The sequence below is a fragment of the Idiotropiscis lumnitzeri genome, chromosome 8 (genome assembly GCF_059441095.1).
Source record: "Idiotropiscis lumnitzeri isolate Australia: NSW breed Sydney's pygmy pipehorse chromosome 8, RoL_Ilum_1.0, whole genome shotgun sequence".
Taxonomy (NCBI): Eukaryota; Metazoa; Chordata; class Actinopteri; order Syngnathiformes; family Syngnathidae; genus Idiotropiscis; species Idiotropiscis lumnitzeri.
The window spans coordinates 11,970,371-11,994,292 of record NC_142398.1 but is presented as its reverse complement, the minus strand read 5'-3'; the positions used below and the strand labels follow the sequence as shown (position 1 = coordinate 11,994,292).

Below are 23,922 nucleotides of genomic sequence, written 5' to 3'. Positions count from 1 at the left end.
CATCTGATTTTACGAGCAGCTCCTCAACGTCGCACAAGTGAAAAAGAGGGCGTCGCTTTCAACTCACCTGCTGGAAAAAAAATAAAAGTGCTGCAGCTGTGGGCCAGCAGAGCATCTGTACTCCGCGCAGCAGGAGTTCGCAGAGCCGAGAAGAGAAGAGGGCCCACCCTTGCAGCGGAGACACATCCCCCACCAGCTCCACTTTGGCTGGCTCAAACACGGACACGAAAGAGCCCCCGAGACGCTCTCATTTCCAGTATCTCCTCCTGTGGCTCAAAAAGCAGGTATGGCCGCTTTATTATTAATATTTTATTTTTTTAGTCTCGTATCCTAGTTTACAGTCTTGATGTAACGAAAAGTCACGTAGACTTGAAGTTTACATTTTTATTAATAAATTGCAGCGCAGGTGTTGTTCATCGAGACGAATTCAATTTCTGCGCGTGCGCATTTCCCTCCCCATGAAATTTAAGTTTGCGCAAAGAAATTATCACTATGTTGCACATTATATAGCATTCCCCCTTATCTCTTTAAAAAAAAAGAAGAAAGACAGTTGAAAGGAAGAGTCTTTGTGATGTCATTAAAAGGAAAGAAGCGAGATGGTCTCTTTGAGGCAGGCAAGCAAGCAGGCCAAAATTGTTATTTGCCACTAAAGTCCTCGTTATGCAACACGGCGACTGTCAAAGAAAACTTCTGTAGCGAAATGTATGTGCATCTCAGGTAAGTTCACACTTTCTACTATGTCTCCTTTGAGCCTTTTTTCCTTCCTACTTTTGCCGTCTGCCGGGGTCGATTTTTAGCATGCATTTTGTTTAGATACATTGATTCAATCCGTTGCAATTACGTAGCGCGCACTCGTTCGTGTGTGTACCCTGAGGATACTCTGTTCACACTGGTAAATCTACCTCAGAAGGAGGAAAAAATCAACAAGGTTTTAAGGGTGGGGTCATTGGTTTATTTTTACTGTTTTGTTTATTTAACAAGCAGCAACCAATTTAAATGTGAAAATACGCTGAGGAGTTATATATGTGAAGAAACTTTGAGACCTGATCCTTTTGCAAAAATTAATTTTACTTTCGGAACTAGCTATGGGCCACAACTCCACTCCCTGACATCACAGTTGCTCAGGGCTCAGATAACGACCAATGACACCTCATATGTTTTCTGAAGCTGAGCCCTGAGCAACTGTGATGTCATTTTCAGACAAGTGACAAAATGGCCAGCCCCTGAGATGGCTAAAACAGTGAGGATTTTACGGCTGAACTCATAGTCCGCAAAAGCATTATTAATCAGAATCACATGTTTCAACTACTGCGTCAGCATAGAACATAATCTTGTAAAGAAATCTTTTGGGTTGTCTGCCCCTTTAAGTAAAGTTCAAATTGGACTCAACACACCTCCATAGAAGGATTACGCACCTCTCTTAATATACGTTCATGTTCCAATCCCAGCGTATAATAAGATGTATTTTTATTATCAATTTAGTTGGCAGAAGGACCATATGTGAAGTTAAAAACTGACTCAACACTTCCATGTAAAGATGAATTATCATGATTAAAAAAAAAAATACTTGTGAACTTGCACAAAAGCAGTAGGTTTTGCTGACATTTTGACAGTCCTAAGGTTATAGATAAAGCCTCCTTAGCATATCAATCGGTAAATGTACACACACAGTAAAGAATATAGAATGTTGGACTCTTTAACTTGTCACACAAGCAGGCTGCAAAGCCGAGCTTGAGCGCCCGCCAAAAAGAAGAATAATTTAGTGGAGGTTAAAGAGCCGTGTGGGATTTTGGAGTCATCAAAGCGGAGGAGGTGGACCCTTTAGGTTCCCGTTTGCGTAGTCACGATTGCACCTATTGTTTTTGGGTTCCTCAAGGCATCGTGCTGCGTCAATGTGTGCAATCAGTTTGTTTTCCAACCTGGTGCTCTCTGCCCCTCATTGTTCACTCGGGGTGCTGACCTCAGCTCGTTTTTGATGAATTCCTGGACTTTGTGAGGCATGATTTGCCGAAAACATGGCCGCCATCTCTCCTCCTCCACCGATTGTTCATGTCTGAGCCGATAATGACCGCTGACCTGATCCCGTTATCTGTTGCTACCCGAAACGCACGCGCACACAACTTTTGCTCCCAATACTCTGTAAGTTGTACATGTTATGAAACTGCCTCTTTGAACCATTGTTTGGGTAATGATTAGAAAGGAGAAAATTTCATTTCTGAATATAAATATGTATTTGCATGTGGTAGTTTGACCAGCGGTGTCAAACTCATTTTTGTCATTGGGCCTCATCATAGTTATGCGGCAGCCCATATCTGACCCCTGGTCCTTGAGTTTGACACTTGTGCTTTAAATTATATTTTAACACTGTTAACAATAGCATTTATGTAATCTAAATCTAAATTTGGATTGTTTTCCTCTTTTTTTTTTTTTTTTCCCTTCCTGGCAGCTTAATGAGCTCTCCTTGAGAGAGGTGATGACCAATATTTCAGGAAATGCACTAAACCGGATATCCCCAAAAATGTGGTATTTTAAAAAACAATTATCTTAAACTACTAAATTTGAACAGGTTACCCATGACAATGAGGATGAGAAAGGTATAGAAAATTGTACAAATGCTCCTAGTGTCCACTTTGAACACTTCTAAATATGGTTGCATCTTTGATAACGTTTGGGTGTGGCTCAGGAGAGAGTAATGACATTTCTCTCCTTGCCTGGGCCTGTTCCTTCCCGACATTCCTGACTACAAAGCCGAAAGGCCTCTATCAGGACCTGCAATTTTTTATTTATTTATCCCCCCCCCCCTCTCTGCCTGTGAAGATGCCAGGGGAACAACTGGAAGGGGGCAATGGAGCAATGGAGAAGCCGGGGCGGAGTTGGTGTTTTTGTGGAATTCGGAGAGCTCATGATTGGGGCCGTCTTGCCACCATTGATAGTTTGATGGGGAGGTGGGAGACATTTTCTTTTGTCTGCTCTTAAATGCAGAGTTTCAGTTACTTATCCATAAAAATGTATAATGTATTTAATAGAATTCTCTGAATTCCGTTTGGAGGATATTTCTGGACTTGACAATGAATTTGAAAAGTTGAAATTGTTACAGATAAAATCCAAAAGTCAGAGTTCCTGCCTCTTGATAAACAGAACATGTTGAAAAACGCTCAGCAGCCAGTCGAGTGACGACATTGTTACCACAAATTTGGCAAGCCCTCAAAGGCAATGACAGTCATCAGATTACGGCTCACTTGTTGCTTCCCGTCATTCTGTTCGTCGACGTGATTACGCAAAAAAAAAAACACTCAGGATGATTCCTGTGAAAATCTGTGGCGAGGTGATGAAAAGGTAGCCTTATTTTATCTACATTCTGTAAACATGCACTCACCGCCCATTGAACTAAGTGGACATAACAAGAGCTCAAACTGTGTAAACTATTTAGTATGCCTTTAGTCATTTATATCATTTATATATTATTCTTGTTCCATTGCGACACCAATGTTGTATACTCACATGTTTAGCCCATTTTTATGTCAAAATATTTAGAACGTGGTCAAGCTGTTTTTATTTTCTTTCCCTGAATTAAATATTTTCAGTAAGAATTATCCCCATCAAAGAGAATGGATAGATTTTACCAATTAAATTGATCTCATTTCTCAAGTTATTCAACTGCTTCAAACCAAACTAGTCCGACGTCTAACTGTTCAACTCATTCAGGCAATTAACAATTTTTCAACATTCTCATATTTCCTCAGAATTTTCGGGTATTTAAAATTCCTAGATGGAAATATTAGATCAATTTATCGCCTAGTTCCCTGTTTTTCAACTGATTCATACCTTTCCAACAGCAGCCTTTAGAATCCTAACATTTTAGCCGTTCTCATTGGAAAGTGTGCTTGAATGGAGGGAAGGATGCAATTCCCCTTTCAAGTTGAGCACTTTTCAGGTTCCGTCTTGCTATGCGATACCATTCGTTTGCTTGTCAGTATTTTTTTTTCTCCTTCTACTATGAAATACAGCTCAATTGTGATTGTATAAATATTTTATTGTGATGTTCTACATAGAATTGCACTACATCTAATCCTATTAGAACTAGTTTACTTTGTTGTACAACTTTCATTTATGCCATACATGATCATAACTACTAGCTTTCCCCCTTTTATGAGTGTGAAATGTCTCGTTACAGCTACCATGAGTGACGCAGACAAGTACCTGTATGGGGACCGCAGTGGGGTGAGCGACCCGCTGGCTCAGGCCGACTGGGCCAGCAAAAAGCAGGTGTGGGTGCCCTCGGAAAGACTGGGCTTCGAGGCCGGTTCCGTCAAAGAAGAAGTGGGCGAGGAATGTGTGGTGATGCTCAGCGACTCAGGCAAAACGGTAGTTTTGTGTGTGTGTGTGTGTATGACCGATGGAGCCGCTTGGCAAGCTTCTCTGACGCGCTTCAAACTTTAGGTTAAGATCAACAAGGATGACATCCAGAAGATGAACCCGCCCAAATTCAACAAGGTGGAAGACATGGCGGAGCTCACCTGCCTCAACGAAGCCTCCGTGCTACACAACCTCAAAGAACGCTACTACTCCGGACTAATCTATGTGGGTTTGGCCACTTTTCCATAGCGGCGGCACGGGTTCCATTTTGCACTGACTTTTTATGTTTTTCCCACCGTGTCAGACCTACTCGGGCCTCTTCTGCGTGGTGGTCAACCCCTACAAATTCCTACCCATCTACTCAGAGGAAATTATCAACATGTACAAGGGCAAGAAGAGGCATGAGATGCCACCTCACATCTACGCCATCACCGACACGGCCTACAGGAGCATGATGCAGGGTACGCACACGCCAAGTACTAAGATAAAGTGACGCTTGCCGAAGTTCACTGAACTGGCCAATCGGTAACAAATTACGGTCATCCGCAAGCATGCCACCGTTGTCAGGGAAGAAGCCGATTTTCCCAGAGAAGGACGAGGGTGTGGATATTTTACTGGATGTCGGCAATGATCGCATTGACTACACGTTTTGGTGACACTTGTGCAGAGAAGGTCTGAAGGTGCTACATTGTCTTTGCAGATCTAGAGAAAGAATAGTATAGTACTACTGTGCAATAATTCTGGATTGTCTGACAGATGAGGTTAACTTGAATCCCCACGGACCATGATGTTCGGATATGACATTGTGATCTGCAGGGAGCCGGTGGTGGACTAAATGGAGGGACAAACTGGAAAAGAGAGAAATGATTATTTAAAGTAAGAGACAATGTATGTGCGTGAATGAGAAAAGGTTGGGAGTAGAGAGAGCAATGGTGGAAGACTTTAAATAACTTGGCGCTGAAGATATAACAGGAAGAGGCGATGCAGGCATGTGGCAGAAATGAAGATTTTCGCTTTCGTTGTGACCAGTTTGGATAGGATTAGAAATGAGCTGATCAAAAATGTTTTGGAGCCAGACAGAGCAAACTTTTAGAGGGGCGAGAGTGAGTCGCCGATATTGGTAGAATGCTGAGACTTTCTACCAGTCAAATTGGCTATTGGATAATTTGCCTTTGTTAATTTTATCAGTCTTAATGCATCTTAATAAATAGGAGAGGCACTCGGAGGATCCTCTTGTCTATGGGCAAGTCTTGATGTATACCCGTCAGGTGTTTGACCATACCCTTCATTCTCACGCCATTTGAGACAGTTGTACAGTTCCAAATTTGTGGGAACAGTTTGGCTCAGGACTTTGTTTCTCACAACATGACACAAGTTCCAGAAAGACAGTTTTGTAATCATTTGGTGTGGAAGAACCTGAACACTTGTTGAGATGAATTGGAACACAGATGGCAATCTATTGCCTTCCTAGGTCCAATGTTGGTGAGGTTTCCCACACTCCATGTTGTAGAAAGTCTTCCCAACCTCTAGACTCACTACCTGAGGGTGTAATGGCCATATGTACCAATATTTTAGTTCAGATAATATAGATTAGTGATGGGGAAACATAATTTAACATTTCCTTTCAAGGTTTTATTTGACTTCATCCATGTTTGTCTTTGTCTGCAGATCGAGAGGATCAGTCAATCCTTTGCACGTAAGTCACTCTCCTCCTGGTGTTTCAAAGACACTCACTTAATAAGATGGCTTCTTTTTCTTAACTCTAGCAATGTTTATGTCCCAAAAACCTGTGAAAAGGTTTCAGCATTTAGGTGATTTATTTTTTTTTTCTCTGTGCGAACTTCTCCAGGGGTGAGTCTGGAGCGGGAAAAACCGAGAATACCAAGAAGGTCATTCAGTATCTGGCCTATGTTGCCTCATCTTTCAAGTCCAAGAAGGATCAGGTCTGCATTGATTTGTCAAATAACTTCAATATCTCTAATCTTGTTCTGTTGCCCTATTGTATTGCTTTTGCCTGTTTTGTTCATTTTTATCGTTCAATCTACCTGAGCACATTCCTCTTTCAGGCCTTGGCATGTCTGCTTCAGGAGTGTGCTCTTTCTTTTTTTTTTTTTTTGGTTTATTTTTAAAGTAGTATCGTTTACCCTTGTCTCTCCAGGGCAGCACAGTTCTGTCACATGTGAGTTAATCGTTCTCCGTATGCATGTCATCTGTTTATACAAGACTTTAAACACGGTGCCTTCTGTTGTCTTTTCCTCTTGTCAAAGAAATGGATTCCTTCACTTAATTGCTTGTCAGGCATTCAAAATTATTTTCTTAGCGATCATGTGATTGTAGATGCTCCGGTATAAATCTTTCATCTTTATGATCTTAATTGAACTGACTAACTGCTTCAAGGCTGCCTAATTAACAAATGATGTCAACTGAGGAGAAAGGGCACACTTGCATCATGGCTGTACTAATACTACAATTTCTGATTCGTTATTGCCGGAGGATTTATTTTTTTCAAACTTTGGGAGATGGGGGGTGAATGCTAGAATCCTCACCCAAAAAGTGTTTGCAAATAAGATGTCAGAAATGGTGGATTGGGGGGATTGAAGTACTTGTAGCAAAAAATGCACCAGGCAGACTTAAATTTAATAATGTACACACAGTGTATAAATACTGTAAGAGAATAGTGCTACATTGTCCAAAATGATTACAACTAGCTAAAGCTAGTTGTAAGACAAGTGTATTGTTTAAAAAAATAGACATTTATGTATAATGTAAATATCAGTTTTTGTTTTCCATGTATACAAAATGGGTCGCGAGGGGAAAAGCCACAGACTACTTGTCAACTTGTAGAATATATACACAATATAAATTGCCAACTAGTTGAAACCCATATAAGATGAACCTGCCTCGCCCCTGCCAGGAGTCATATTTTCTTGTTCCAGCATGTGTGTTTGTGTCTGGCACAATGTCATGTTGCATTTCCTCCCTCGGGGATAGGAAGGGCTGGTGGTTCAACATGCACGATGCTACACCGACGATAGGGGGTGCTATAGCCTCATTAGAAATCTGTCGACTACCCTTTCAACACATTTAGCTATTTAAGTTTAAAAATATGAGTGGCGAGGTGAGTCTTTCAGTTACTTGCGTTTGAACGCATTAATAAAATTTCCTGAATGCTAAACCCCCCTGATGCCACACGGCATAGACTTAAGCATGTTCAAGTCAATACTCAATGGCAGTATGGAAATCATGCGCTGCACATATAATAAAACCATAAAAATGACTAATAAACCATGTACAATTTACTAACTAAATGTTTAAGCCTATTGGTCTAATGTAGGCCAAATGCTAATAAACAGACCTTTTTTGTGTTAGCCTTTAGCCTGAATTTGTTTAAAAAATATTTAGTCCACATCGACATTTCCACGCTTTTTTTATTTATTTTTTTTTTTTTTCTTGGCTCCAGGAGAGGGGGAAAAAAAATCCTGCTGCTATGTCTGTTTTACCTGCATGGATTGAATGGTCCTCTGTGTTTTTGCTTTGCTCAGCGATATGGGATTATATACATGCCATGTGTGGCATGGACTAGTTTGACTTTTTCTTGCTACTTGTGTCAGGGGGAATTGGAGAAGCAACTTCTGCAGGCCAACCCCATTCTGGAGGCCTTTGGTAACGCCAAGACGGTCAAGAACGACAATTCTTCTAGATTTGTAAGCATGGCTCACATATATCTTCCCTGAAATAAATTTAGGTTATTTCCTCAGGTCAACATTCCTTATTTTTTTTTTTTCTTCTTCTGCTTGTTTCTAGGGAAAATTCATCAGGATCAACTTTGATGTGAATGGCTACATCGTTGGAGCCAATATTGAAACTTGCATCCTTTTGTTCAAAACTTCCTTCTTTGACATTTTTCCTCAATGCTAATCTTAAATCCTAATTTACGCAAATTTCCTCTTGCAAATTGAAATGAGTTATTTAGCATAAATTATAAAGGTAATTTTTAAGCAACACTTTAAGTGTCATAAAAGATATACTGGAGAACAAAGGGTCCAAGGTTTTACACCAGAGACCGCCTAAAATGTACTTCTGCTTAACGTGTAGTAGGATATTACATTTAAGTGTATATCAAAACTATAGTTTTTATTATTAATTACGCTGAATATACAGTTTGAATGCTGTGCTTAAATAAATGGAAGAAAAACATACCCTAATCTCGACCTTCCTATGTATAGAATTTCCTTTCAAATAAATGAATTCCACAGTTTATTCTGGACAACTTTATGTATATTTGAGTATATTTGGCTGTGTTTTGTGGTGGTTCATCCTTGACAGAAGTGTCACTAGACCTGCTGGAGAAGTCTCGGGCCATCAGACAAGCCAAAGAGGAGAGAAGCTTCCACATTTTCTACTACATGCTGACCGGAGCAGGAGACAAGCTGCGCTGTGAGCACTCATTCACCACCAACCCCACCCCTGTTCTGTCTACTTTAATCACATGTAAAATTTCGCACTTGTGATCGTGAATTTCTGTACTTGATCAGCTCGATTCTCCCTGTACAGCTGAGTTGTGTCTCGAAGACTACAGCAAGTATCGCTTCCTATCTAATGGCAACGTGACAATTCCGGGCCAACAGGACAAGGACATGTTCTCGGAGACCATGGAGGCCTTCCAGATCATGAGTATTCCGGAAGAGGAAAGAATTGGTACCATTTTTTTAAATGAGTTTCATTTAAAAAAAAAAAAATCCTTTTGTCTAAAAGTATTCGTGAGGGAGTCGTTGCATTTTTCACAATTTAAGAGTTCCCAGGTGGCTTAAAAAGAGGAATGACAATAGCCATTTTTCAATACCAAGAACATAGAGTACGATCTTGTGAAATCTACAAGTGCAGTCTTAAGAATGTACTTCCTAAGAACGCTACCGGTGGTCTTACTGTGATTGGAAAGCTGTGTACTTGTAAACCTCATCCCCACGGCTCTGACACATTTACATAAAATGATTAAAAAAAAAAACGGTGGGGGGCGAACCCATACGGATGTTAGTTTAGTATTCTCTTCAGCTGTTATAGTGGCAGAAAATGGGTATTTTCCCGCCCAAGTCTTCACAAGTTACCAATTGATGCGTCCCAAGAACACTATCCCGGTATTGCGTCTTTGTAGTTGTTGGCTCAAATGTTCTTGCTGGCTGTATTGTCAACTGCCTGTATATATGCCATTCATGTATAGTTGTATAACTAATGTCTCTACGCAGTATGCTGAAAAAGCCCGACAACTGCCTCGGAAGATCCTATAATAATATACGTCCTCCTCAGGCCTGTTGAAGGTGGTGTCCGCTGTGCTGCAGTTGGGGAACATGACCTTCAAGAAAGAGCGTCACTCAGATCAGGCATCAATGCCGGATGACACTGGTACACATTTTTTAAAATCATCATCTCTTGCTTACACCCATCCCCAAATATGATTGCCATGTATCTTCTTGTTCTCTGCATAGCTGCGCAGAAAGTGTCTCACCTGTTGGGCGTCAATGTGACCGACTTCACTCGAGCCATCTTGTCGCCCCGTATCAAGGTTGCCAATTTTACATGCTGACATGTTAATACATGAAATTATCCAGGCATTTCCTGATTATGGAAGCGTCTTCTCTCTCTCTCTTTCTAGGTGGGCCGTGATTATGTCCAGAAGGCTCAGACTCAGGAGCAGGCCGAATTTGCTGTGGAGGCCCTGGCTAAGGCGTCATATGAGAGGATGTTCCGCTGGTTGGTCATGAGGATCAACAAAGCTCTAGACAAGACCAAGAGGCAAGGAGCCTCCTTCATCGGAATCCTAGACATTGCCGGCTTTGAGATCTTTGAGGTGAGGGAGGGGGCTGCCTGGAATAAAATGATAAATTTAATGAATTGAATCACTCATTGTCACACACGCATTTTCTGCTTGCAGCTGAACTCCTTTGAGCAGCTGTGCATCAACTACACTAACGAGAAGCTGCAGCAGCTCTTCAACCACACCATGTTCGTCCTGGAGCAGGAGGAGTACCAGAGGGAAGGCATCGATTGGAGCTTCATCGACTTTGGCCTCGACCTACAGCCCTGCATTGACCTCATTGAGAAACATGTGAGCTGTCGCATGCTTGGCACCTGGCAAGCTGTACTGACAACATACTGACGGATGACACATTTGCCTCAAAGGCTCATTATGACAAGACGCTTGTTACATTGTTGTGTAAATCATTTCATAGGTATTCTTTACTCCCTTTTCAATATTGCATAACCAAACTGTTACGTGCTAAATGTAATTTACGGAACTTGAATAGATGAACAAGTATATTCATGGAATGTACTTGCTTTAACTTTATTTTGATATTTGCATTTGCATGCATGCATTAAACGTTGGTCGAAAGACGTCAGTGTTACAGAAAATATTCTATAGCAAGTTTAGGTTTAAAATCATGTCATCAGCCCGTAGCTATATCTCACAGAAAGTCTCCCTACCTCCCCATCTGTGGACTGGCCATGTATTCGCATATTTCCAATTGCGTCTTGCCTCATACTATATGCTATACAGTGGCCCTTTTTAACATTTCACCTTGAGACTGACGAGCACTCTTTTGACTGCAGTCTGGACCTCCTGGGATCTTGTCTCTGCTGGATGAAGAGTGCTGGTTCCCCAAAGCCACAGACAAGACCTTTGTGGAAAAGGTGGTTCAGGAGCAGGGAACTCACCCAAAGTTCCAGAAACCCAAGAAACTCAAGGATGACGCTGACTTCTGCGTTTTCCACTATGCTGGGAAGGTAACTGATAAGTCTCTCTGTGCCTCAGACTGCCCCAAGTAGTTTTAGGAGTGGTTCTAGTCTAGAGATGATGTGCAGTTTTAAGACTTTATCAAGAAAGAGGCCTTTTCTTGCTTCAGGTTGATTACAAAGCGGATGCATGGCTGATGAAAAACATGGATCCTCTGAATGAATGTGTGGCCACGTTGCTCAACCAGTCCACTGACAAGTTTACGGGTGACCTGTGGCGAGATGGTAAGTGGAATTTGGAGAAAGGTTTTATGTTGCATTGTGCCCACCCAATTTGAATGAGCAGCATATTCAGCGGAACTGTGGAGTAATATCAAGAGAAACTTAACTTCACCTTCTTTGTCTTCGCAGTTGACCGCATTGTGGGCCTTGACAAAGTAGCAGGAATGTCAGACTCCTTGCACGGAGCGTTCAAAAGCCGTAAAGGCATGTTCCGCACCGTGGGCCAACTATATAAGGAGCAACTGGGGAACCTGATGGCCACGCTCAGAAACACCAACCCCAACTTTGTTCGCTGCATCATCCCCAACCATGAGAAAAAGGTACTTTTTAAAAAAAAAAAAATTTTAAACTACATCTGCACTGTCTAATGATGGAAGGATAAATACTTTATTGATCCTGAGGAAGATTATCTATTTATCTGTTGCTAACATTTGCACTAAACAGTCACATGTTAAAAAAAATGACAGAAGTTGGAGCCCTATCAGGCAATTTTCGGACATCACACTCTCCTGAGGCCAAAGGCAGATTTCTAACTCCGATTATGCCCTTACAAAAATTGTCTATTCCACTTATGTTACCCCATTTTTCTTTTTTTTTTTTTTGTAATGCCAGTAAATAGTTGAGCATTTCGTGCTTTATTTTTTACTACCTTTCATGGGGGAAAAAGTGTGATGCAAAACATGCATGCAGTCACTTTTTTGATGCGGGCTGAAATGAGGCAGAAATGCTATGCTGATGTTTATAACTGGTTTTAGGCAGGCAAATTGGAGCCTCACCTGGTTTTGGACCAGCTGAGGTGTAATGGAGTTTTGGAGGGCATCCGTATCTGCAGACAGGGCTTCCCCAACCGTATTGTCTTCCAGGAGTTCAGACAGAGGTAAAGCACGTGCACATTCGTATGTTTTGAGGGGGTAGGAATGCAAGTGAGAAAAATAAAATGTCCTTTAATCATCTTATCAGGTATGAAATCCTCACTCCGAATTCCATCCCGAAAGGCTTTATGGATGGCAAGCAAGCCTGTGTGCTCATGGTATGAAACATGAATCACTTAAGAGATTAAAGGAAGGTAACTTGTCATAATCTGACCTCAGGCAACATTGCTGTCTTTCAGATTAAGTCCCTGGAGTTGGACCCCAACCTGTACCGCATTGGTCAGAGTAAAGTGTTCTTCAGAGCCGGCGTTCTGGCTCACCTGGAGGAGGAGAGAGACATGAAGATCACTGATGTCATAATCAGTTTCCAGGCCTGGTGCCGAGGATACGTGGCACGCAAGTAAGGAAGCAGGCTGAAGAGTTTGGGAGATTGCCAGTTTTAAGATAAGATGTCCTTTATTAGTCCCACAATGGGGAAATTTGAGGTGTTACAGCAGCAAAGATAGAGATCGCACAGAGTCGGCGGCGTAATGTAGCCGTTAATGTATAACATTAGCAGCAGACATTCATAAAAATTAAAATATACACAATATAAACGTATCTAAGTGTAAGGAAACACTCCTAATGCCTGTCCATTATACAGAAGGGGAAACGCTGTAATGATAAAAACTACTGAATGATAGAAAATACTGCAATGATAAAAGTACTGCAACGATAGAAAAATACTGCAATGATAAAAGTACTGTACTGTAATTTTTTAGCACGCAAAGTTGTAATCCGCGAACTCATGTTTTTGTTATTGTAACTAGAGCCTTTGCCAAGAGACAGCAGCAGTTGATGGCTATGAAAGTTATCCAGAGGAACTGTGCCGCTTACCTCAAACTCAGGAACTGGCAATGGTGGAGACTTTTCACCAAGGTATGATGTTTATTTTTTTATTTTATTTAAAGAATGGGGATGTAATAATTCTGTGAAATTTCTAGAGTAATGCACTCCACAAAATGTCTGAGCGTGGTGTTTTAGCCACATTGTCAGACTAAAAGCTTTTTTGTTGTTGTGAAGGTGAAGCCGCTGCTTCAAGTGACCCGGCAGGAAGAAGAGATGGTGGCCAAGGATGAGGAGCTGCAGAAAGTCAAAGAGAAACAGTTGCAGGCGGAGGAGCAGCTACAACAGTACGAGAGCAAGCAACAGCAGGTACTTGTGTCACTGACGCGGCACAAAGCAATGAACCTTTTTCCACTTTTTTTCCTCCAAAATTTCACAAGCTCAAAATTTAGCAAGGTTACAAATTGCGCATTTCCTCACCATGTGTCAGAGCAGTTTAGAAATTGGCTGGGTGAGTCATCCACTTAAAAGAAACGCATCACTCAAATGGACGGCCCTTTTCCCTTGTTAAAAACAAAGGATAATTAAGTATAATCTCGGTTAATTGTGGTCTTGTTCATGCTCTTCCACAGCAACACAGAAGCACCTACCGGGACTCGTAGTTGGAATATGTAGAGTTTGACCTCAGATTTTAAGCATATTCCCTGCGCAGTAGTAATACGTTAAGTGGTAAAAGTGTCTTTAAAGAACTATCGTTTCAATGGAGTGTGCGCGTCCACGTTTGTGTTCTCTTCTACTTGTTTTTCCACAATGGTAATTTTATAGTCCTTCACTCTTATTTCTTTTGACGTGAATTGTACAGTCGTGCTGAGTACTTAACATACCCATTTGTAAAACGTATACCGTTCTTTCGAGAAAGAAATGAGTGGGATTAGGGATTCAAAATGTAACGAGACATTTAATGAAAAAAACCATCATTAAACATTTCAAAAATGAGTTTGTACAAACACTTGCAGCCATTATTTTGCCAGAATAGCCATTCATGAGCTCATCGAAATGCACTTGCATGTTTGGTAGCGCGATCCGTTTTGCACTGTCGGTATTGTGGTGTTCTCGTCTGACCCGTGGGGGTCCAGTGCCAAAACGAGCCTGGTTCGTTAACAGCAAGCATAGCAATTAAGTAATTATTTCTCCTTTTGCCCGTGACCGCCAGCTGAATGCAGAGAAGCTGGCCCTCCAGGAGCAGCTTCAGGCCGAGACGGAGCTATGCGCTGAGGCTGAGGAGATGCGAGCCCGTCTGGCGGGCAAGAAGCAGGAGCTGGAGGAGGTCCTTCATGACTTTGAGGCTCGCCTGGAAGAGGAGGAGGACCGCGTGGGCCAGTTGCACAATGAAAGAAAAAACCTGATGCAGAACATTACCGTCAGTAAAGGGAATTGGGATCGCACGTGTAGTGTACCCAACTTAGTTTCATGTTTTTTTTTGTTTTTTTTTCTTGTAGGACCTAGAGCAGCAGCTGGATGAGGAAGAAGCAGCCAGACAGAAGCTCCAGATGGAGAAGGTCACCACAGATGCTAAAGTGAAAAAAATCGAGGAGGACATGATGGTGCTGGATGACCAGAATAACAAGCTCAACAAGGTCACAAGCACTCCACAGCATTTCTCTCCACTCACCTGCCACCATGCACTTGCGATAAAATGAGTTTCCATCTTTCTTGTTTTTCAACTTCAGGAGAAGAAACTTTTGGAGGAGAGGGTCTCTGAGTTTACAACTAACTTGGCTGAGGAGGAGGAGAAGTCTAAAAGCTTGCAGAAGCTCAAGAACAAACATGAGGCCATGATCACAGATTTGGAGGGCAAGTATTTTTCTTGTGTTCTAATACTATCTTCAATTAAGTGTGTGTGTTTCTGTTAATGTATACTGTACCAAAATTCAGCGTCCCTTTGCCCTCTATCACAAATAAGTGTGAATTATATATTTTTTTAGTTTGCGGGTAGAAAATCATTTCATCAAAATCAAATTTTTTTTTTTTTTTTTATTCCTTTGACACAGTTGTTTAAAAAAAAAAAATGCATTGATGTCTCCGGGATGTTTTTCCGTTCATTGTATACAAGACAAGGAATAACTAGTTTACAAGAGGTCATAGAGCAGTAAAGAAGACGATCTTTTATTTCTGTGGCAATGTCTGATGCTTTTCCCTTTTATTGTATTTTGAATTGTCTTATTTAGAAGTCTTATGTGTGATGACTTTCAGAACGTCTAAGAAAGGAGGAGAAAATGCGCCAGGAACTGGAGAAGAACCGTCGTAAGCTTGAGGGAGATTCAACAGACCTCAGTGACCAGATTTCAGAACTTCAGGCCCGCATTGCTGAACTGGAAGCTCAGTTGGCCAAGAAGGAGGAGGAGCTGCTGGCTGCACTGGCAAAGTTGGCGCATTCTTCACTCACTTCCTTTCAGTCTGTCTCAATGCTCACCTGCGCTCTGCTGCAGGATTGAGGAGGAGGCCGCAGCCAAGAACACAGCCCAGAAGAAGATCCGGGAACTGGAAGCTCAGATCTCTGAGCTGCAAGAGGATCTGGAGTTGGAGAGACAGGCGCGCAACAAGGCAGATAAGATGCGCAGAGACCTTGGAGAGGAGCTGGAAGCTCTCAAGACTGAGTTGGAGGACACTTTAGACTCAACTGCAGCACAGCAGGAGCTGAGGTAACATCCCAGCTCACACTTTGTCCAATCAATGTTGACATGTTACAAAGTTTTATCTTAAGGAGATGATATCCAAGTGTGCAGCAGATGAGATTTACACTATTGTTAAATGGGGAATTGTCTCATTTTAACTCCTGGAGGCAGCTTTTCATTCAGAACTTGTCGACCATCGTGAAAGAAAATAATAGTTGACTCTTTTGCACTCACTAAGCGACTGAACACCAAATAGCAACTGACGCTCGTGTTTCAGACAGTGCAGTCGTTGGACTCAGGCTGTTTGTTTGAATGTGGCTCTGAATCTTGGTCAGACATAGGCCAGTACAGAATTTCTCTCCCGCAGTTTTAGATCAAGGGATGTTTAATTTTTATACTTGATGGGTGGGGAGATGCTGCAGAGACCCAACTATTAGTACATTATCTACAGTGTCAAAAAGTGACTTTCCATATTCCCCCTTTAAATGGACTTTTAATGTTGCAGACTACAGAACAGCCATTTTCATGATTGTCTTTCATTGTCCATCCTTCCAGGTCCAAACGTGAGACAGAGGTTTCCCATCTAAAGAAGAATCTGGAGGATGAGGCCAAGGCCCACGAGCAGCTGATGGCTGACATGAGACAGAAACACAACCAGGCCTTTGACGAGCTTAATGACCAACTGGAGCAGGCCAAACGGGTAATGAGCGTAAACCTTCTTGCTTACCAACGACAGGACGATGTGTTGAACATTGGCCGTGTGCACACAGAACAAGATGTCTGTGGAGAAATCGAAGCAGGCCCTCGAGAGCGAATGGAACGAGGTGCAGATCGAGCTCAAGACTCTGATGCAAGGCAAGTCCGATTCCGAGCACCGTCGGAAGAAGGCGGAGTCCCAGGTTCAGGAGCTGCAGGTCAAATTTGGAGAGAGCGAACAGCAGAGGCAGGAGATGGCTGACAAGATGATCAAAATGCAGGTTCGGACTTATTGAAAAAAGACTGGGATTTTTTTGTAAGAGGCTCATCTTCAAATTGTCCTTTTCCTTGTGTATAGTCTGAGCTGGACAATGTCAACAGCCTTCTGACTGAAGCCGAGGGCAAAAACATCAAATTCAGCAAAGACCTTTCTTCAGTGGAGTCGCAGCTGCAGGATGCACAGGTACTGACCCAGAAGATGCCTGTTGGTGATGGATGGACATTTTTAGCTTGCTGAGTTTTGTGATGACGGGTAGAACTTATTCTTGAAATGGAGTGTGGACTAAAGTAATGACATGGCAATGATGTCATGCAATTCCCTCGAAGCCCGTAATAGGAGTCGGATTGCTTTGGTTCTTCCCATTCCTGTTCACAAAAAATGCCAACTTGAAGTCCTGACATTTTTCCAATTCATGAATTTAAAGGCACGACTTTAAAAAATGTGCTCACTGTATTCACAATTTCTGCTGGAAATGATTAAAGGAGATGCAAATATCTTTGACGCAGGACATTTGTTTAGATGAGATTGTACAAGCCTGTGAGTATGCTTTCAAATGTTGTTTTCCCTTGAATTTCAGGAGTTGCTCCAAGAGGAGACTCGTCAGAAGCTGAGCCTCTCCACTCGCTTGCGGCAGCAGGAGGATGAGCAGAACGCCCTGCGGGAGATGCTGGATGAAGAAGAGGAGGGCAAGAGGAACGTGGAGAAGCAGGTCTCCTCGCTTCAGGCCCAGGTTTGCTTCACAGAGACTCACTTTGTTCTACTCCTGCCACCTAAACGCTTCCGATGCATTTAATGCTTGACCTTGCCACTCCTCAGCTGGCCGACATGAAGAAGAAGATGGATCAGGAGACGGCCAACATGGAGAGCACAGAGGAGACTCGCAAGCGCGTCCAACGTGACGCAGACTCATTGCAACAGCAGCTGGAAGAGAAGTCGGCCGCCTACGACAAATTGGAGAAGACCAAAACACGTTTGCAGCAGGAGCTGGATGACCTCATGGTAGACCAGGACAACCTGAGGCAGGTGGTCTCCAACCTGGACAGGAAACAGAAGAAATTCGACCAGGTATCACACACACTCACGATAAACCACAAAGGCTGACTGAGCACAATATGAGGTCCTATTTGAAGAGCTGTTTGGAAAAACTCAGCTTTTTACAAAGAATGTTATCCTTGTTAGTTGTGGCCATGTAGAAGTGCACCACGTCATACTGAGACCTGTTTCTAATGGTTTGGTTACATGAGTGGGAAAAGTAGTCCACATCTAATTGTCAAAACTGTCCGTAACCAGGGTAGATATTATATTACGATATGATATGCTGCAGCAGTTGTGCTTACTTTGATGCTAGCCGGCAAGGAGACATGCCACTCTCCAACAAACAGTTACCATTTTAAATCTTTGTTTGTAGTGGGACTTGAACCGGTGTCATGTTTGTGGTTTATATTAACACCTTCATCACTCAACGAAGATGCTGGCTGAGGAGAAGAACACCTCCACTCGCAATGCCGAGGAACGCGACAAGGCTGAAGCCGACGCCAGGGAGAAAGACACGCGGGCGCTGACGCTGGCCCGCGAGCTAGAGGCCATGATAGATGTGAAGGATGAGGTGGATCGATCCAACAAGCTGCTCAAAGCAGAGATGGACGACTTGGTCTCCTCCAAGGATGACGTTGGAAAGAGTGTAAGAGGAAAAACCACAACAGATGGTGGAGAAGAAATTATTTATCATTGTGACTCCAATCGTTGACTTCCGCAGGTTCACGAATTGGAGCGGTCCAAGCGTGCCATGGAGCAGCAGCTGGAGGAGATGAGGGTTCAGCTGGAGGAGCTGGAGGACGAACTACAGGCCACAGAGGATGCCAAGCTGCGTCTGGAGGTTAACATGCAGGCCATGAAGGCCCAGTTTGACCGAGACCTGCTGGCAAGAGACGAGCAGGGTGAGGAGAGGAGGAAGCAGCTGGTCAAACAGGTGAGAAACAATTTACTCCAAACAAAAAAGGCACTTTTATGTTTGGTTGATGACTGTTGTCTCATACTAAACCTTTAATACACTCAGATTTTCAGTCTTGAGTTTTTATTCAAATATGTCTCAAGTGATAATTTTCTCTGATAGCTACGCCATTATCAAGTACCATGGGGCCCTTGAGCCTCCCACATCCCCATAAAACTCACCAATTTTCATATTGTTTTAAACGAGGAAAGCAGTGCTCTATAATGTATTTATTAAAAGATGTTGCAATAACTAAGGCTGCAGCTAATGATGATTTGCTTGAGTTTAAGCGATTAATGCCTTTTAATTTTTATTATTTTTTAATGTAATTTCTATCCCTTCAGGGAAAAATAGTTTTCTAAGTTAAAAGCAGCTGTTTGCCAATACGTTGTTTGGTTCACAACGAAGATAATCAGTTTGCCTTCACAGAAGACTACAGAAATATTAGAATTGCAGTCTCTTGACAATAAATGCTCTGTCCAATTTAAAATTCGCTGCATTCTCAATGTCTCTAAACGATTATCAAAATGGTGATTAATTTGAGACTATTAGTTTTCCATTAATTACTCGTAATAAATAGAATGTAAGAATTTCTGTTTTTGCCACACGGGGGCAGTATAATGCACATGGACATGGTCACAATTTCTATTGGTAAATCCCGTAGTCGTCGTTTTGGGCAGAGATCAGTCAATATGGCTGAAAGTATTGTGTATTCTCTGCATATCGGTCGTGCTATCATTTGTGTTAAACTATCCATTGTTTAAAGTGTTGTTTACCACTGAGACACCACTTCTATTTGTTAGAATATCTGTGCCGTTTTGCATTGTTTGCGTCAAGCTAGGAGGACTTTCTAAGGCAGAGTTATGAGTACATGTAAAAAATTAACAATCCATTCCAAATAGTTTCCAGTTGCTTCCTTTTCAAAATTATTTGCTTGGAATTCTAAATTGTAATGTTGTACAGTGGTTTGACATTATAAGGAGCATGATAATTTTACAATTACAAGTTTATTGCTGGTTTTATAACAAATTGTGGTACCCATTTGAACAACCGGAAAGTCCATTTTAAAATTTATTAGTAAATGGTCAATTATTGTAAAGAATTAAAATCTACCTGAATTTAATTTTTTCTTCAAACCTCCAGGTTTGTGGGATGGAAGTGGAGCTGGAGGATGAACGCAGGCAGCGCTCTCAGGCTCTGTCCTCCAAGAAGAAAATGGAATTGGACTTGGGAGAGCTTGAAACCCAAATTGATGTTGCAAACAAAGGACGGGAGGAGGCCATCAGACAGCTCAAGAGGTTGCAGGTAAAACACTTAAAAACAAAGTAAAAAAAAAAAAGAAACAACACAATTATACACTGTCTAATCATATAAATGTCCAACACAAAGGCCCAGATGAAAGAGCAAATGAGAGAGCTCGAGGACCTGCGCGTGTCCCGAGATGAAGCAGTTAACGGGGCCAAGGAGACGGAGAGGAAGCTCAAGGCCTTGGAGGCAGATGCCCTGCACTATCAGGAGGTAGCAAAGTTTAAGTTATTTTTTTTTCTTCCCCTTGCTTGTCAGAGACAAGTGAACTGTGATTGTGTCAGAAAGGATTAGCATTATGTAATTCCAAATTAACTGTGTTGTTTTCTGATTTATACAGGATCTCGCCACTGCCGAGAGACTCAAGAGACAAATTCAGGCAGAGAGAGACGAGCTACAAGATGAGATTAACAACGGCAATGCTAAAAAGTATTATTTAAAAAAAAAAAAAAAAATTGCCAACATTTAAAACTATACTGTATAGGCAACTATCTTAATTCAATCACCAATGAAAGTTACATTTAACTAAAAAAATTGTTTTCATAATGCCATTTTAAACTCTGCTCCAAATAACTTTTTTTTTTTTGTGGAGGTTCCTTTTACCTTCAAAAAGCAAGGTATCAGAATAGCAGGATATCTTTAGTCAACCTTTCAGCCATTAAAATTAACAGTTTATCCTATTCCGTAGTATGGCATTTGAACAGATTTGCAGTATTGGATATTTTATTGAAAAAAAAATAAAAAATCACTCATCGCCCTGACACAACCATCAAAAAAAGCAACTCATCCAAAAATATCAACAGTCCCATTCAATATGTGGAAAGACAAATAACCCTGTCAGGCAATTGCCTCTTGATATACAATTGTACAAGCATGAATTGTGGTGGTTTTTACTCTGTTATGTGTAATTATAGGTTAACAAACTAAGATCCGTACTGAGAGAACAATTTTTTTTTAATCCCTGGTCTATTGCCATGAATTCACAAAAATTCTGATGGAAAGTTTGTCACTACAGAAATTTCTGTCATTTTGGACCCCTCTCACTCTCACCCTTCAATTTATTGTTCAGTTCTCTGCTGGCTGAAGAGAAGAGGAGGCTGGAGGCTCGCATTACCCAGCTGGAAGAAGATTTGGAAGAGGAACTGCTCAACGCAGAAATGGTCAACGAGCGTCTGAAGAGAACCACTCTACAGGTATGATTTTATTTATTTATTTATTTTTTTGTTAAAATGACTCGGGCGCAATTTATTCGGATGCTGTCATTTAGATGGAGCAGCTGACCACAGAGTTGGGCGCCGAGCACAGCAGCGTCCAGCGGCTGGAGGGCGCTCGTTCGCAGCTGGATCGCCAGAACAAGGAGATGAAGCTGAAACTGCAGGAGCTTGAGAGCACCATCAAGTCCAAGTACAAGTCCAACATCGCCTCCCTGGAGGCCAAGATTGCTCAAATGGAGGAGCAGCTCGATATTGAGTCAAAGTCAGTCTAGCTTGCTTTTGGGGAAACAAAACCTCTTGCAAACATTTCATTGTCACTGGTGTCCCCCATTCTTTTTTCCTCTTTAATTTAGGGAGCGTCAACAAGCGTCCCGACTGGTCAGGAGAACGGAGAAGAAGTTGAAGGAAATCATGTTGCAAGTTGACGATGAGCGGCGTAACGCCGAGCAGTACAAGGACCAGGTAAGCCTTTAGCATCTTTGGGCTTGCCACCAGATGGCACGGTTTGTTTTGTGTGTACTGCACATCAGTGATTCTTTGTGCGGCGTTGCAACGTTTCACTGGCGTAAACACTTTTTTTTTTTTTTAAATCCAGTCGAGTACAAGTTAGGAAAATGTTTTGACTTGCCATCCCCTTTCAGTGCAGTTCAGTGTTGATTTGGGTACTACAGGCAGCTGGGTGAGTACAGGAACAAGCAGAGGAAAATATTCTGATTCCAATTCAAGTGCAAAAGAAAGCCATGCTAATCTCAAAGTATACAACAATCTGGCATTTTCCTGTATCGTAGTGTCTATCAGCAACGGCAGCAGACGGATAAGTTGAAAGTCCTCTGTAATTGCCGATGGGAAGAAGAGATATCAGAAACGCGTGGTTAATCGACTTTAATCTTCAAACGTCGATGCTAATTTGTAAAGTTGGATCATCATCAACCAGTGTCCTTAATGGCAGTAACCTAGGGGCGGAAAAATAATCTAGGATTTCACCCAAAAATTCCACTAGTATACATACTGCGAACCGTCTCTCCAGGCCGACAAGACCAACAATCGCATGCGTCAGCTGAAACGCCAGTTGGAGGAGGCCGAGGAGGAGGTGACGCGGGCCAACGCCTACCGTAGGAAGCTGCAGAGGGATCTCGAAGACGCCACCGAGTCGGCAGACGCCATGAACCGGGAAGTCAGCAGTCTGAAGAGCAAACTCAGGTTAGTCTACATGATGAAAATGCAGCCAAGGAATAAAGGATCACGTTCGCTGCTAGTCAGAGTCCAAGGAAAACGGTCTTCAGAGGAGATGTCATGCATTTTAGACCCAATTTAAAACGCTTCCCAGGTGTCTTAAATCATTTTCAATGTAACAAAATGGCTCACATTTTCAGAACTAAAGCAATTAAAAAATGTACTTGATCGTCTAATTTTGCACTTGATGGCTGGGCAGGTCAATTTTTCATTTGTCCCCTTTAAGGTGGATCAGCATCCACCTGTACACACCTCCATCCATTTGCCTAAATAACCATTTCACTAGTCAGATGCTGACCCATGTTCATGTTTGGTTGTGAAGGCGCGGAGACGTGCATTTGAACATCCGCCGTACCATAAATCGCACGGGACTGGAGAGTGACGAGGAATTGGACACGTCTACTGAGGTGCCCGAACAGGCAGCTGAGTGAACCCAGTCACAAGCAGAGGAAAATACTCTGATGCCAATTCAACTGCAAAGAGCACGCAAACGATAATCATGCCAATCTCCAAATATACAAGATTCTGATGCAGAATATTGCACCCTTCCTTTATATAACAGTCTTATTGCGCTTTCACATTTATATTCATATTTGGCGAAATGTTTCTCAGTGACTGAAGCATTTTTCTATTATGGGCTTGATCACATTTCATACGATGTTGCTTGAACTATTTTCTACTTTTTTTTTTTTTTTTTGCATACAAATGTTGGTGCAGGGGGTTCATGTTGGGCATCCAAATAATTGTACTGTCTCTTTATGATACCTCAACTGTCCTGGTGGTGGGTTTACCATTTTAGCAGCACATTTGTCACCAAATGTCAAATAATGCACCGAAACTAATGGCGGAACAACACTCTTGCCCAAGAAAAGCACATTGTATCGTTGCCAACATTTTAAAACTTTCTCTTATAAAATGCAATAAATAAATGGAAATCTATAAGCATCTGGTGATTATTGCGTTTGCACAAGAAACCAGTTTTCCATCGGCTCAATCAATGTAAGCAATTATGGGAAGATATTGAGGTTAAAACGCGCAGTACGTGTTCCCGATGGGAAAGTTAATATATAAACGGAGAGTTATTCGCCATGCAATCAAATTCTGCAATTTTGCAAAGATGTGCTCAATATTATGAGTAACGGAGCAATAATCACCTAGTCAAAGGGATGGTGGTGGGGGCCTTGGAATACGACTGAGTTCCATTTGTACTATAGCGGACATTAGGACCATGCCTCTCACCCAGCAGGCATACTGTTTGGGGGCGTGTTCATGAAAAGGTTTTTGGCGCAAATTTATGATTATGCATTATTCTCTTGTTGGCAGTCTGCAAATAGAGACGTGTTCCCAGTCAGGCGTGTGTTCATTCCGACTGCCACAGTACAAACAAATTTGTACGTCAACACGGTGGTAGAGTAACCTCTGTCAGAGATATGAAATAATCACATGGAAAAAAAAAGCTTAACGC

The 23,922-nt window shown here is 42.0% G+C and overlaps 1 protein-coding gene across 1 annotated transcript; it reads left to right on the top strand.

Moving 5' to 3' along the window:
• Positions 1–92: 92 nt before the first annotated feature.
• Positions 93–23,402, top strand: LOC148332189 (myosin-9-like). The gene is made up of 43 exons (XM_088303586.1): positions 93–284; positions 4,175–4,365; positions 4,441–4,581; positions 4,661–4,817; positions 6,025–6,052; positions 6,206–6,299; positions 6,515–6,535; positions 7,968–8,060; positions 8,161–8,224; positions 8,695–8,793; positions 8,911–9,054; positions 9,661–9,756; positions 9,840–9,916; positions 10,007–10,201; positions 10,286–10,459; positions 10,963–11,136; positions 11,256–11,370; positions 11,497–11,687; positions 12,123–12,244; positions 12,328–12,397; positions 12,479–12,639; positions 13,049–13,157; positions 13,302–13,433; positions 14,278–14,484; positions 14,564–14,701; positions 14,795–14,918; positions 15,318–15,489; positions 15,554–15,766; positions 16,295–16,439; positions 16,510–16,716; positions 16,794–16,898; positions 17,293–17,445; positions 17,532–17,780; positions 18,184–18,396; positions 18,472–18,684; positions 19,849–20,010; positions 20,095–20,223; positions 20,351–20,439; positions 21,080–21,203; positions 21,278–21,486; positions 21,578–21,686; positions 22,252–22,424; positions 22,780–23,402. Exons 2-43 carry the CDS (start codon positions 4,180–4,182, stop codon positions 22,886–22,888), a joined length of 5,886 nt encoding a protein of 1,961 aa, XP_088159712.1. The 5' UTR covers positions 93–284; positions 4,175–4,179; the 3' UTR covers positions 22,889–23,402.
• Positions 23,403–23,922: the final 520 nt, after the last annotated feature.